Source organism: Cuculus canorus, chromosome 2 (assembly GCF_017976375.1).
Source record: "Cuculus canorus isolate bCucCan1 chromosome 2, bCucCan1.pri, whole genome shotgun sequence".
NCBI classification, from domain to species: Eukaryota; Metazoa; Chordata; class Aves; order Cuculiformes; family Cuculidae; genus Cuculus; species Cuculus canorus.
Window position 1 is genome coordinate 145,895,787 of NC_071402.1, and position 15,448 is coordinate 145,911,234.

At 37.0% G+C, this 15,448-nt stretch overlaps 1 protein-coding gene across 12 annotated transcripts in view; it reads right to left on the minus strand.

The window, feature by feature from the left end:
• The window catches only part of PARD3 (par-3 family cell polarity regulator), a 448,147-nt gene that overhangs the window by 14,809 nt on the left and 417,890 nt on the right, over positions 1 to 15,448 (minus strand). For all 12 annotated transcript variants that reach the window (XM_054058316.1, XM_054058308.1, XM_054058313.1 and 9 more), the window contains one exon: positions 263 to 383. In XM_054058316.1, coding sequence (XP_053914291.1) covers positions 263 to 383 — 121 coding nt within the window. The remainder of the gene's footprint in view (positions 1 to 262; positions 384 to 15,448) is intronic.

Below are 15,448 nucleotides of genomic sequence, written 5' to 3' on the forward strand. Positions count from 1 at the left end.
CCTTTGGGGCAAAAAAGTCCAAGTAGTAACTCGCAGAATCAAAGGCATAAATGCAGATTAAACAATGCCACATACATATGTGACAGATGACTGGAGAAGCTTAAAAATGAAATAAACATCAATGAACCAAAATTGGGGATAATAGGAAGGGTAAAAGTATGGAGGCAGAGCACCCTGCACCCCTATCAATCTGCTCCGGACCAGCCCAGGGGCAGTGGGAGTCAGCCAACCTTTCCAAATTTGACCGGCTCTGTACACTTACCCACGGCTGCTCAAAACTGTAAGTACGTCTTCTGTCTTCCACGTCCTCATCTTGCTTTGCTTGCTGAAACTCTTGTCTCAGGCGCTGTATCCGATCATGGTTGTTAGGAGTTGATCTGTTGCTAGAAGAGGGAGAATGGACATGATCAATATAGTTAGGAATTGCCATCTATGGCTGTAATTTCTTAGCACGGGGCTGCTACTGCAGTGCAGGAGTACAGATAAAAAATAATTACCAAGCACTTAGTACAAAGATCTTTATTTTTTTAAAGATGATTTGTTTGACTTATAAAGAAACCTCATATGGTGTAAGGATAAGACAAATGAAACTATTCCTAAAAGTCATCAGAAGTTACTGACATCTTTTCAGTATATGTTACCCCTAAAACTGAAGAGGAATAGATATGCTAGTGTCAGACTTAACATAAAGGGAAATTAAGAGAAAAGTCCTAATGATCTATGCTACTGAAAAAAACATGAAAGACACTTTTTCCCAATCAATAAACTGTAGTACTGTCAGAGCTTAATTTGCATTAAATTCATTGCAATATTTGAAGGCCCTGCCTATATAAAATTTGATTATTTTCCCCAATCAATAAGAGCCTGTCATCCCTTAGTTCTGTTTTTAACAAGTCTTTTAAACTGATCAGTCTGAAAGCATTAAAAGCTTTGAGAGCCAGTAAAAAGCAATCCATTTGACAGTGCCATATGCAGGAATGCATCTAGGCAGCAGCCAAACACTGGCTGATGCCCTGCCAGCGCTGGTTGGCTGGAGAGGGCTCAGCCCTGTAGATACTGCTACAAAACATCACACCCAGAACCTGGAATTCTTCAAAACCATCCATTTTTTCCACAACGCCTGCCACAGATAATCTGCTCTGCACAGCACAGGTTTATATGAAACCATAATTAAATATGCACAGGAATGGCTTATTTTACAGGGCACAGGGAAAGTGGATATTTATTAATCTTGTTGCTATTTTTCCAGCTGTGCAGCTTGCACCTGACCCCTACGACCCCACCGTATTTCAAACCTGTTAAAGTGGGAATCACAAGAAGCCTGACAAACAAATATGTTATTTCAAGACTAACCAGAAGCATTTTAATCTCTTATTATGGCCTTCTTAAGCCCTGCATTTTATTGTTTATTTCAAAAGAGCTGATGAGGAACTGTCCGTTATTACTTTGTTTCAAAAGAGAAATCCACCAGGAGACAACGGAAAGCAATTCCACAGATTCCTGTTCTTCGACAAAGGGTACAATAAAACACAGTAAATTTATATCCCGTGTCTTCTCTAGTATGAAAAAAAGACAATTCTGGAGTCCATTTGTGACTGTTTTCCATGTGTTTTGGGACTGGTAGGTGTTGTGGATTGGAAGCCATAGGTGTTTGAGATGTTACCTCCCACTCTTTTCAGTGCCTTTAACTGGAGCTTATCGGTGCTTATTTGGTTGGCCAAACAGTAAAATTAGCATCACTCTAGCAAAGGCTGGTTTTTTAAGAGGTTTGAAGTTTTTTAATTTCCTTTGAAATTGAAGGAATTTAGGAAATTGTTTTCTTTCTTTCTTGTTTGTTTTTTTTTTCTTTTTTTTTTTTTGCAGATGGGAGATTTATTTGGAGGGCAGGTCAAATTCTATGTGCAAATTGCCATTTTGAAAAGTACAGTTGAAGGAATCTTTATTTAGAACAGGTTGAAATGAAACATTGTGGCATTTTCAAAATTTCCACTTCATTGTAGGTGTTTTGCTAATTCTGGTTACTTAATTCAACTTAATTTTGTGGAATAGCTTATCCTCATTTGCAGTTTTATGTTTTGTAAGTTTATTCCTTATTGTCAAATTCTGCCCTGCTTCACCATAAAACCACTTGTTTTTTCCCCATGCATTGCTGTACACTGCACATTTTAAATGCAATCATCACAATCCAGCACCAGCCATAAAAGTACTTCTAAACGGTCTGTTGATTTTTAAAATTGGTATTGTTAATCTAACAAACAAGTAGTCCAACACTTTCTACACAGACAGTGTTTTCTGTAAGATAAGTTGCACCTAAATGTAGCAAAATACAGCAACTGTTAGTATTTCAGGTATAAGAACATATATTTGAAAGAGAAATACCACTGAATTTTGGTGCAAAATTACTAGAAAAGCATCGTACATAGACACCTTGAAGCACTCGAGATGATCAGTAAATCATCAGCCTCCCTTAATCGAGGCTGTTTCAGACTCAAAGCGCAGAAGTGACACTGGAGGAGTTCTGCAGTGTCAAAGAAAAACAGAAGGTAAACCCCAAAAGTACTGAACTAAACACTGTGCATTATAAGAAACAGACGCAGTCTACCAGACCCCAAACAGGCTCCTAGAAGGATTCTTACAGATATGAAGACCTCTACACATTTTGTGGTTGTTCATTAAAACAATTACATTCAACAAATGAATAGCAAACAAATGCATAGCGTCCATGTCGTGAAGCTATAATGTATGCCTCGCCCTGAACAGCAAATGCAAGAATTTGACACTCTTTATACTGCAGAGATGGAAGAAGAAGGACAAGGGCGATGCTGGGATTTATGACTAACTTGTCTCTAGACCTAAGAAGAACTTATGACAAAAAAAAAAGTAAAGAAAAAAGAAGTAGAACTGATTTTTAAGAGAAGTTATTAGAAGTTATTAAAAGGTTTGATAATGGCAAAGAAGATGAATCTTTTAACAATATTTCTATTTTATCATAAAAGCAAGTGACATGACCCGAATTTATAAAATTGCAAAAGATGTGAACCATAAAAAAAGGATTATTTTACAGAAAAAGAGCGAGCTAAATTAAAAAAGAAACCCACTTCTGTATCTACTGAAATTTCTTTGTGCTCAGAAAGTCTGTGAGACACAGAAAGTGAGGTCAAGTAAAAAGTTGATTACTATTATTATTATTATTATTACTAACATTTTTACTTAGAAGAGGAAAAGGCAGGCAACAAGGGATGGGCTAAGATACCTTCAAGAAAAGATTATTTGAGGGCTTAGACTATATCTCAGGTTGGCTTTGTTTTATTTCCATTTTCCTTTCAACCTTATTCTGATTCTCTAGGTTAAATTATTCAGTTGCCCTATCTCTCCCACCAGCAGAGGCTTGCACATCTCCCTCCTGGCTTGCCATGCTCTCTCCTGTTTCTTTTCATCCAGTTAATTTTATACTCAGTGCTTTTCTGTTATGTTTTTTGTGTCTCCCATTGCACTCAGGGGACACTTGGTATACCCACTTGGTAGCTCTTTGGACACCCAGCCAACAATTACTACTATCAGAAGAAGGGAAATGCAAAAGTCACATAACAATAACAAGCTGTCACAAATAACATTTTGAGTCAAAAGTACAAACTCAACTTTATTCCTTTATTTCTGAGATGTTCTGTTTTATCTGAAACGCTTTAAAGACGTATCATTATCCCTTGGGACAGATCTAAACAAATTATATACAGCGTGAAGAGTCCTTAGTGAGTCTAAAGCAGAATTAATTTTGACTTATTGGATTAATTCATCGAAGAGAAGTAGGGTCATATCAACAGACTACTAGGATGCAGGGCTGCAGGTGTTCCTGCTGCTTAATTCCCTTTTGACTTTTGCAAATGTATGGTGCAAGTCCTCAAAAGTTTAATTAAATGCACTATGTTTTGTTTAAGTTTTTCATTTAAATGAGCAGAAAATCTGAAGGCAACTTCACTTGAAAGAACTCAGGACTGAAGGTAGGAGTTTGACTTAAAAGCATCCAAAGTTTATTGAAGATTTGACCTATGCCAGTTTTAAACTTTTAAGCAAAACTGGAATCACAACTCTTTACAGTAACCACAGCTTGCCCAGACAGCTTTTCCCTATGCCTACTTAATAACAGGATGGCTGTGAACTTATGGAAGACAATTAGCACCTCCTAGCATTGGATGCAAGCTCTCATTAGTAAATGTTTTTAAAAGAAATAAAAATCAAGGAAAGGCTTTTAAGGTCAAAGTTAACTTGGGCTGCAAAGCCTCTGGGCCTCCTTGCATCACATGTCTACTTGGCACCCCATTGCCTTCGTCCACAGATGGCACATTTCACCATCAGCTATTTCGTGAGCACTGCTTTAAAACATCCGCCAGCATGGGCTAAAAATGCAACTGTAAGCAAGGCTCAGATAGACCAGAGCTGTCACATATTTCCAGAAACAAGCAGCAGCAGCAATGACCATCAGAGTCTCAGATCATTAAGCAATGTCTCAGTGTGATGTCATGCACTGATGTACAGTTGTAATCCTTTCAAAACAGACAGATTTTCAGTGTGATAAAGTAGATACAAACATGCTACTGAACAGGGATGACTAAAGCTTTGAAAAAAAAATTATTGGCCTGAAAAATCATGGAAAGGGGCCTTAACAACATCACCAGGCAGTTGCAACAGGACTAGAATACCGAAAAGGTTAGTAAGCAAACAGTGTTCTTTACACCTTGAAATCTTTTAACACAGATTTGAGCTGCCAGGGACTTGCTGGTCTGACCGGCTGCTTAGATCTCTGGATAGCAGTTATAAAACACAGATGGGTTCTTATTTACTTCAAGCTGGCAAATAACTGTCACCTATTTGTATAAAATAAATTCCTTTCCATTTGAACAGATTATTCATGTCATATTAAAAATCCAAAGCTCAATTTCAATTTACCTGTGTTTATGAGTAAAGAGGAGGAGAAAAAGACTTTATTCTGTCCCACTTAAGATTAATGATGTCTCTGCTCTGGCAGCTGCGCCTTAGTTGGCAGCACGTATCCTTGCCAAAGTTGAGAACTAGCTGAGTGTCTACAAAATTGTCTGCTTCCTTCACGGCTTGAGCAGGATGAAAGCAGCCCAACAGAAAGCGGAGCAGTGATAATCTAATATAAAAGCTTCTGCAACATTTGCTGAAACTTGAGCACCCTCTTGCCATGGTGCTTACTCCAAGCAGATGGATTTGTCTGTCTCGGATGGCCCTTGAAGGTGGATAAGCAGAAACTGTCAAGCTGTTGCAAAAAGTCATGAACATAAAATAAAATGAAAGCATGCCCTTTACTAGGTGTAAAGATAGCACCGTACTCCAATGCATGCTCTGCTGGTCTGTTCACTTTAAATAGATTTGTTAATCATCAGTGACTCAGACGAGTGTGCCAGCATACCGTGGGGTTGATGACAGCTGGGCAGTAGCAGAGTTTGCACCATCTCCTTCCTGCCACCAGCCAGGCAGATTAGGTTGGTCTTTTCCTATTATTTTGTTCTATGTTTTATTTTCTTACATCTAAATACCAGTCCTCAAGCTTATGTTAGCATAACTGATTTGGTTGGTCCTCTTCTTCCAGTGTGCACTCCGTATGGTCCTTCTCTGGGATAACAGGGAATAGACTTCCCATGAACACATGAATATTAACACATGCAGGCATGGTACACAAACAGGAGCAACTATAGCTGGCATCGTATAAAAGAGCCATTGTATAATTACAGTATTACTACAGTCAGTAAGAGAAAAAAATTATCTGAGCAAGGGATCAAATCTGTTAGACTACAAAAATACCTGTAACATGGTGCTGTTGCACCTGAAAGGAGACATATAAAGGTTTGTCCTACACTACTTACATTTCTCTTAAGTGTCAAAGAAATTATTTGGAATAAGGCATTAAAAGGTGGGGGAGAGGTGCAAAAATATCCAAAAATGCATCAATTACAAAAATGCAAATAAAAATAGCTTCTCTGCGCAAGCTTCATTAAGTTTTATCAGCTAATGTCTTGGGGTTTTACACTCAAACCACAGGTCATAAATTCACAGTAAAACCCCCATATGTTCACCAAACACCTGAATTCAATTTCACTTCTAGCTGTAAGAAATGGAATGTGCTGCTTGAATTAATTATGCATGCAAAGTTAGTTTATAACAAGGGCAGCTTCTTGCATGCTGAAGAATACGCATTCTATCTGATTTTTTTTTCTCTTTCAATCCTGGCTTATTTCTACTCTTCACAAAGTTATAAAAATCCTTCTCTCCTGCCATTTCATATTTGCTAAGCGAACACAGAGCATTACATATCCTTTAAAGTCTGTGGGTTTTAGAGGCAGCTAAATTCAATGATTGGCTTAATGTGACAGGCAAGATCTAACATGTTACCTGTACACATAGCTACAAGCTTCAGAATTTTAATTCCATCAAAACAAGGACTTATAACCTAGGATTTATGTCAATATGTATGCATGCAAAGTCAGTTCATCAGGAAGTTCTATGTCATTATCAGTAGAAGTCATCAACTCCAATACCACAAATAAGTCATACAAGTCCTCAAACACGCTTTATTTAGTGAATGAAATTAATTTCCAAATTTTCATATTGCAATTTGTTCATCATTTCATACCAGTTTCAACAGAGTAAATAATTAAAAATCAAAACCACACATCTGTAGTCTCTGGGCTAAAAAGGTAATCTCAAATGCTCTTAATTCGGCACTTGCTTTGGATGTGATGGCTGTAAACAACGCGGAAGGCTGGAACTGATAGGGAGGTCACTTCACTGCAACAGTCTCTTCAAACTCTCTAGGCCACATTTCACTGAGTCCCTCCGTGGCCCTTCTGTAGCAGGGCCATCATTTTACAATAAGTGAAATCTGAAGAATGCACCCAAGACCCTTTTTATTGCCACCATCACTCTTCCTTATTAGCCTGTCAGAGCCTGCACACCAGAGACAGAAATCCAGTGTTACTTTTCAGGGGAATTCTTCTACTAAAAAGAAAAGCAGAGATTTTAGGAGCTTGCTATAAACATCTGAGAACTGATACTCAGCTACTGGGATATCACACACGCTAAGCTTAACTTTGGAGCTGTTAGATTTTGCAGATACAAGCCAAGCCAATTTTCAGCCACACAAAACTTGTTACAGCCATTGACACAGGGTATTGCATTTTCCAAGTTAAAAAGAAAAAAGAGAATGCCACACGCAACCTAAAAGAAAACACATGACATCTAACTGTGAATTTCTTAACAAAGTGTTAAGGAAATGGCAAAAATTAAATCACGAAAAGAAAACAAAACAAAAGTCCTGGTGATTAAGGAAAGGAGAAATTTACATTTGTGATTCTAAATGAAATACAAAATTACTTCAAAGGCAGGTGGGGAGAAGCAGGCTCTGACCATCTAATTAACGTCCTATCGTAGCTGGAACAGTCAATGATGGCTCCAGTGCTGTTAGCTCTGATGAACGTCCACAATTAGACATCACAGACTATTTTGTGTCAACATGAGGATTGTCTGGCACAATAATACAAAGGCTTCTAACAAAGACCACAGAGAAGAAATCCTCTTCTGGACCTAGCTGGCCATTCCCGTGCCAGTAGAAAGGATCATTGGAGAGACTCCTAGTGGGCTTCAGGCAATGTCAGCCATCATCTCTGTTTAAGATAATCCAGCTGCTTTGCTGGAAGCTATTTAGGGAATGCTCCCTCTGATCTCCTCTCTGGATGAGATATGAGGGCAGAAATCTTCAGCAGAGGGGCAGCAACAAGCAGCTAGGGAACAGTCACTTCTGAAAGCACAGCAGCTATTTGCAAAAAGGAACATCTGTCATAGCCAACACCACCTGCGTAGTGTGAGTGTTGTTAGGTAGGTATAACCCAGCTGACTCTAGCACACCTTACATGACTCAGCTACTACCATGTGGCACCGCAGTATAAAATCTGCTTCACAGTCCAACTCTAGCCAAGATGAGAGTGGAGAAAAAGCCCCTGTGTCTTCTCACAGAAGGAGTCTAGAGACATTAAAAAAACCAAACCAAAAAACAGACAACAACCAAACCTAAAGACAGGGAAAAAAAAAAGATCCAGGTTGTGCTTTGATTTGAAGGGTTCATCAAAAGTAACATACCACCCTTTTCTTCCAAATAATGCAGCGTTATGTTGTGTTTATAAACAGTGAGATTTAGCTCTGTTTCAATGCAACAAAAACCTCTTTAAAAGGTACTTCGGTCTTGCTTACTGCATCAACATAAGTTCTATGGGAAATAAAAAAAAAATCTTATGTTTATTTATTTCTCTTCAACCACCGAAAATGCTTAGGAAATAGGTACCAGAGTGTTGCAAGTAGCAAAATACAAGGGAGTATTTTTAACTCTTGTGAACACTTGTCCTCACAAAAAATAACAGCTTAAGTACAAATAAAACTACAGCATCAAGCAGTACATTGCTAGACACAGAGAGATGTCTATACAAAGACATCTTTTTAAAATGCCCAAACATTACACAAAGTTCACATAGCTCCCACAGTCCCTACCAGCCACTAAATTACAGTATAATTACTTTGGTTCTTTGATAGAGGAACTACTGCATTATAAATCTCCAAATAATATTTTGATAGATTTTACTTTATTCCTTAATCTAACTATAGGCTAATTTCGAAGTGCAAAATGAGAAATTGTCCATTAAAAACAAACAGAAAAAAATTACTGGCCTAAGGATACCAAGGCTAGGTCAAAGCTTCATGTGGTTTCCGAAATCTGAAACTTAGGGAAAGTCCCTTTACTAGGAGCATCAGTAATAGATCAGAAATCCTATGTGACAAACAGAGGTGTGGAATCACTGTTTTATTTTTATCACTAAATAATCTGAAACCCCTAAATAAAACTTGAAATTTGAGTTTACTGTTAAGCATTCATCATTTAGTGTCTGTGTACACAGTTTCCCATATTACTCAACTAAGAAAAAACAAAAATCAAAGCTAAGATTGATTACTTGAATTGGTGCCTAAATTCACATGGCTGTTGCCATCTCACGAAGCTGATCATTAAGATTTATACTGATTAGCACAAAAACTAATTAAGATTTTAAATTAAATATTATTTGCATATGGAGATTTAAAAAAGTCTTAACATGATATTTTGCAAAATAACTGATTTCTGGATAAATTCTTTCAACAGTTTACTGTAGAAAAGAAGATTTGAATAAATAGATGGCTTAATCACACATTGCTATCAGACTTCTTTGATTAACTTTAAAACTAGAAATTGCCATAAAATGGGAAGTTATACTAAAAAAATAATTCCAGGCAAGGACAGCAAAGAGCAGCACTTACCTGTTATCAAAAAACTCAGTTTAGTGAGTCAGCTAGAACTCAACTGCTACTACATAAGGTATTTTCAAATTGTTTGACTTATATTTTGTCTTGGAAATGTTAAAAATGTCTTTTCCTCAGGAATTCTTTGTAAGAGGTACTGTGCAGGATGCTTAGTAATTGCTGAAGGTCTTGTTTTGTTTCAAAACACTGGATTAAATTCTGAATTCTAATAATTATTGCTCTTGGGCTGCCTAGTCTCAACCCAAGTGTGGATTTCAGATACCCAAAAGTTTGTACTTCTCTTGCTGCAGAAGAAATACAATATTTACTTGTCACATCACTTCAGTGATTTGCCAAGATAATTAGCCTGATAAAGGCTATAGGAAAACTAATTTATTTAGCAGGAGAAGGTAAGGCATATTTTTCTAGAACAGTTTTAGTAATCTAAAAGTTAAAACTACCCAACTTGCTGAGGGAAATACAAGTAAATAAGTTATTCCTGAGGACAACTCAGAACACCTGTCCTAAGATGCAATTAATTACCCTTGAGAACACATTATTTTTCTTCATCAACAAAGAAAAGTAGAGGGAAAAGCTCAGTCTTAGGCAGATTTAGATGACTATATTAGCACAGACAAATCCCACTCTAGATGGCTAACTTGGGTTTATGGTAGGTGAAAAAGGAATCATCCTCAGAAAATCTAATACCAGGAATGCCTGATAGAAGGTGATGTTTAACTGGTACGGCAGTATAACCCAGCAGTTTTATACTTAGGCAGAAAAATGAATCAGAATAAAACTGCCTCTCCATCAGTTATTCACGGGTAAGTCACTCAGCTTCTCTCTGTTTGCATTCACACATTCACAGACAATTGATTCCCTTAAAAACTGGCTTTTGAGAACCTGTATAAAGTCTATAAAACAACCGGTTCTCATTTACTGTAATTTTAATGATTCTTTCCAGAGTATGTTATACTACTATTTGCAATTCTCATTTATAGAAAAAAAAGTAAGATTTTTAGTTTCTGAAACATACAGACATGAATAGCCATCCCTGAGATAAGCCAAGGATTGCAACATAACAGCTTCTGTAGTTAAGATCTCCTCAGTATGGCTAATTTGTATCTCAACTTTCACATTACTTCAGCACATGCTATGCAAATGCTATAAGGCTTTTTTGAGTAACATAATTGCCATATGTTTTTTAGTAAATAGAAAGACATGAAATATGTATAGTAAGTAATTCCACTTAGTATGTCTAATTTATTTTGCGTGATATTGGCATTACATTACAAAGTTACAATGGTATTATTTCATGTTGTTATTCTTGTAGTCTCAGGCTGATAACGTTTCATTTTGACACCATAATGGTGTCTCTTGGGATTTTGATGAAAATGTGTTTTGACATCATGTTAAAATATACTCAAACTGATATCACTTTATTGTGTCATCATTACCTAGTTTCAGTTGAATTTCTAAGATACTGCTTTATTCTGACATCTTTAATTAGGAGGATTTCAGTCCAAGTGGCAAGCGCTAAAAAAAAGTTTTGAAGATGTTAAGCACAGCTGCGTCGCAAGCGTTACTGCCATTCAAACATGTACTGGCCAGAGATTCCAAAGTATAATACATTAGTCACATAGTACAGATCCTCAGTCAGATCATAAAAGCATGAAAATGCCTTTTCTTCTAGAGCATAATAATAAATTTAATAAATTCTACTGTAATTCTATTTCAGACACTTTAGGCAGGAGGCCCAGCAGCAAAATCACTGCCGCAAACCAGAACCTTCTGCTGCCGTTACAGCATCTGACGTGCGCTCACTTCATGAGTCTCTGTATAGAAACCAGAAAATATTTCCTGAAAGCTATTAAAAAAGTGAGATTTCTAATTCCTAAGCAACACTGAAATGGAAATTCCCACATATGCCATTCTAACCGAAGAACAGCAATGCCAGTTCTCGTATAGAGCTCTAAAGTTCAGTGCTAGGATTGAGCCTTAATTAGCACAAACCTGTGTAGACCTATTGAATCCAACTGAATTTTGAGAGTCAAAGGGCATCCAAAAGTCTGACCAAGAATTTTGAAAAGGTATTAGGGGAAGAAATAAGCAATAATTTTGAGCTCTAATCTTCTCATTGCCAGTATGAAATTCAGGGATTGATTCTGAAAAGTTTTCTATAAAAATAATCTGGTAAATTATCCCTTGTCTACCACAAAGATATGTGGCACTTCAATTTCCAAATGTCCACTTACAGCAGTATCAGTCAGTTTCTTCTTTTCGTTATTTACTAGTTCTTCATTCTTTCTCTACAATGAATTAAAGAGCAACTCCAGGGAAATCAACACATTACATATACTAGGAAGTATATTTATTCAGTGCAGCAGCTCAAGTTCTACTTACTAAAATGATTGCTGATAAAATCTCTAATTTTAAACATTAATGCATAAGATTTCTCTGCCATTCAAATCTGATCAAAGAGATTAAAGAATTTCTTCTTTTTCCCCCACTCTCCTAAAGCATAATACTTAATAGAAATTGCTTGTATTATCTTATTTCATAGAGCAGACTAGAACTGAGACAATCCCTTGATCCCAGCTCATGAATAAAGCATTTAACGGACTGCACTTGTCAAAGGACACACTAAGCATTTGATCTATACAGTAAACAAAAGTGTATGAAAAACAATCCCCCAAACCAGAAGTTTCCCATTGTTACTCATTATTTGAGATATTTTCCCTTCCTCTCTTATTTCAGAACTCTGAAGGAATAACAGAACCACATTCATATGAAAATGGAATTTTTCAAACAACTGATGGCAGCACTTTATATTCCAGGGAAACAGCTAATAAGTCCATCTAAAGTTCATACATAACTACTCTCCAGGAAAATGAATTAATTGTTACAACATCAGCAATTGTATAATTATTAAACAAATGACAGAAGGCTAAGTTGTACTCTGACATTCTAACGCTCTCCACATCATCTGTAAGAGTCTCCTTTGGGTATTTCCACCAAAGAGTTACTCCTGCCAGCAGAAGAAAATGATGCTACAGAGCAGTGAGCCTGCATAACTATGAACCCAGCTGACCTGAAGAATTTGATACATACCTACAAAATGCTCTTTCATGCTCCCATAAGACAAGATGAAACATTACAAGCAAATAACACAAGCAATACTGCAGAGCCAGTTCCATTTAATGCAAATTATAGACTTGTTTCTACTGGCATTGACCACTCTTCACAAACCAAATAGGCTGACCTGTCTGAGAGGTCTATATGGAAGATTATGTTATTTTTAAACAAATGTATTTATTGAAAAAAGTATTAAAGCATTTTTCTGCCTCTTGAGCTTAAAAGCTCAGTGTATCTTCTTCAATTACCTTAAAAATAAGATTGAAATTAAATTTGTTTTAATTCTTTTTCAATACAATGAGCCTTATTAATGCAATGAGCTGTTAAGTGACAGACTAATGAAACAAACACAAAACTGCACTACTGTTTATTATTAATCTCTGAAATAAACTCAGAGTGTTGTATTGTCTCTGTAATTCAGGGGTTATATTGTAACAGGTCACATGGTATTTTTCATCACGTGTGACTGTCATGAAGCTGTAAATAGGGCAGCTGCATAAGGCATTGCATAAGACATTTGTAGAAGTCCAAGTCTCCTCTGAAAATTTCTTCTACCCTACAAAAAGCAACAGAAACTTCATGAGTACCTATGGGAATTTTCTAAATTAACAAAGGTAAGGCAAGGCTTCCAGAGAGCAGTTTATAAGGCTATGCTGCAGATTAAGCGCAATTCCTGTGAATTTGCCCATTTGAGCTACACTGTAATTTGCTTTTCAAGGAAAACAAAACCAGGAATTAGATGCTATGTAAGACAAGAATGATAAATATCTTTAGGAAGCAAGACCCACAAAGATCTGATTTTGCTGCCCTTCTGCTATTTACTTTCCATTATTTTCACCAGATTTCTGCATCATTAAGCACTACTCATACAGCAGGATCCTATCAGCAATAGACACTTATAGACACTTGGTCCTTAACCAAACATTTTACAGTTTAAGAACAGATTTGCTCTTGCACAACGCAGCACACATACATTTTTGAAATGGTCCTTTTTTCACAGCAAATGTATGCGGTAGGTGATCAGAACTGGCATCTCCACTGACTGCAAAGGGAACTGAAGTATTACAGGACTACACCGGAGACATCTAAAACAAGATGAATGAGTTATCAAAGCCGACTTTTGAAGTCAGAGTACTCAAATGAGAAAAATCGCCTTACAAACGACACAAAAATTCTGTGGGATTTAGATATCACCCAGATTTATGGAAAGGGCCACATCAAAGATGCTCACTAGGTTACTGGCTGACTGAATGCAAGATGGGGATGGTCTCTACCATGATTATGAAAAGAGCTGGCACTCTTCATTCACTGTGAGTGAAGTAACTACAAGCTCATTTTTCCTATGTTGAGGTCAAATAGATGCTAAATATCCATCATTAGAGTTTAAAGAAGAATCCTGTAAGAGCCCCTTCAGCCCCTCCCTGTCTTCACAGCAGGCAGTACTGAACTCCAACCACCCCTACACACGCTAGAATGGGGAGTCAAGGAAGTCAGCGCAGCCAAGGGCAGCCTTCACTTGCATTATTTTTACTACCACTTTGAAAAGCACAAGCAGCTCTCCAAAACCATTTTGGGGATTTTTTTTCCCAGACATTATAATTTTCAGCCATTGGCACAAATAAAACAACCGTAGTCACAAGATTCACATCAGGCCTCCTCCTTTCCTTCTCCTGTCAGCTGAACCAAAGACAACCAAAGACAGGGACAGGAGTCTGGTTATCTGATTACATATAAGCAACTATACTTCCCCTTGTGTACAGGTAATTGCTTCTTTTGCAAGGGCTGTAAAAGCCTGTATTGAGAGAACAATGCAAGTCATTAGCTCATGGTACTTATTTAAAACAAACCAAATGGCATGTCTTATATTACAGCCATGGCTCTATTACTGATGCCCAATTCAGGTCACATTTTTCCCAGCTCTATCACTCCTGGTAAATTACTTGCACTTGATGTAGAGCAGGCATAAAATGAGCAGCAAACAAAACTTCGGCCATTTTAATTTAAATCCTTATAATGGCAGGTCAAATTTATGTGAACTCTTTGGTGAATTGGTTCCTTTATTAGTACCCAGTTGAATTCAAATCAGAGTCTTCTACAGAAGATTAATTAAAAATTAATCAAAAGTCCAGGGTAGTCTAAGCTTCTGTTCCATTAACCTAAACGTGACTCCATACAGAACCACAATCCCTTCCCCCGCAACTCTCACCCTATTTTAAAGAAGGCTTTTAGGTTTTTTTATGTTACAGTGCAACTTCTTGTAAATGCAGATGTGCTATTTGCAGTGTATGTTTAAAGGTCATGTTTCTTTTTCCTTTTCCAATTAAAGCTGCTCTTAATCACAATTAAGCTTTCAAGAAACAATTAACAGAAGTCAAAACTTTCTTCTATCAATACATTTAAGAGATGTACAGTGTGTACCCTCTATTACCACTGGTGTCACTGAACTAATTATGTGATGTTAAGGTTCACCTTCTCGGGTGTAAATTTTGGTTTGAGTTGACACTAAAAAGAAACATCAATTTATTAGGAGATAAAACTTGTTCCGCAGTAATGGAACAGCTGTGTATATAAATTTATTGCAGCTTAATGTTCTCACACATAAAGCAATTAGAGCTTTCTGACAGACAGACTTGCTAAGTATAGTGTGGAACATATAGTAATATGCAGTTACAGGCACAACATATTTAAGAGTGATCATATATATTCTGTACAGTAATATCCATTTATCAAGCCTCTCTAGCCCTAGATGCGTTCTTAATTAACATAAACGTATGCTTATAGTCATATGAATTTTTCCTCCTCTGTGGCTTCATGGAGGAACCTTTTCATGCCATGTTGTTTTACTCATAGAAAACTCTGGACTAAATTCGCCTTCACCTTCTGCTGGAATAGACACAGTCTTGTTCCTTTAGGCAGGCTTAATTTCTTTTTTTTCTTCACACGAAGGATAATGGAGACAATAATATTGTTACCA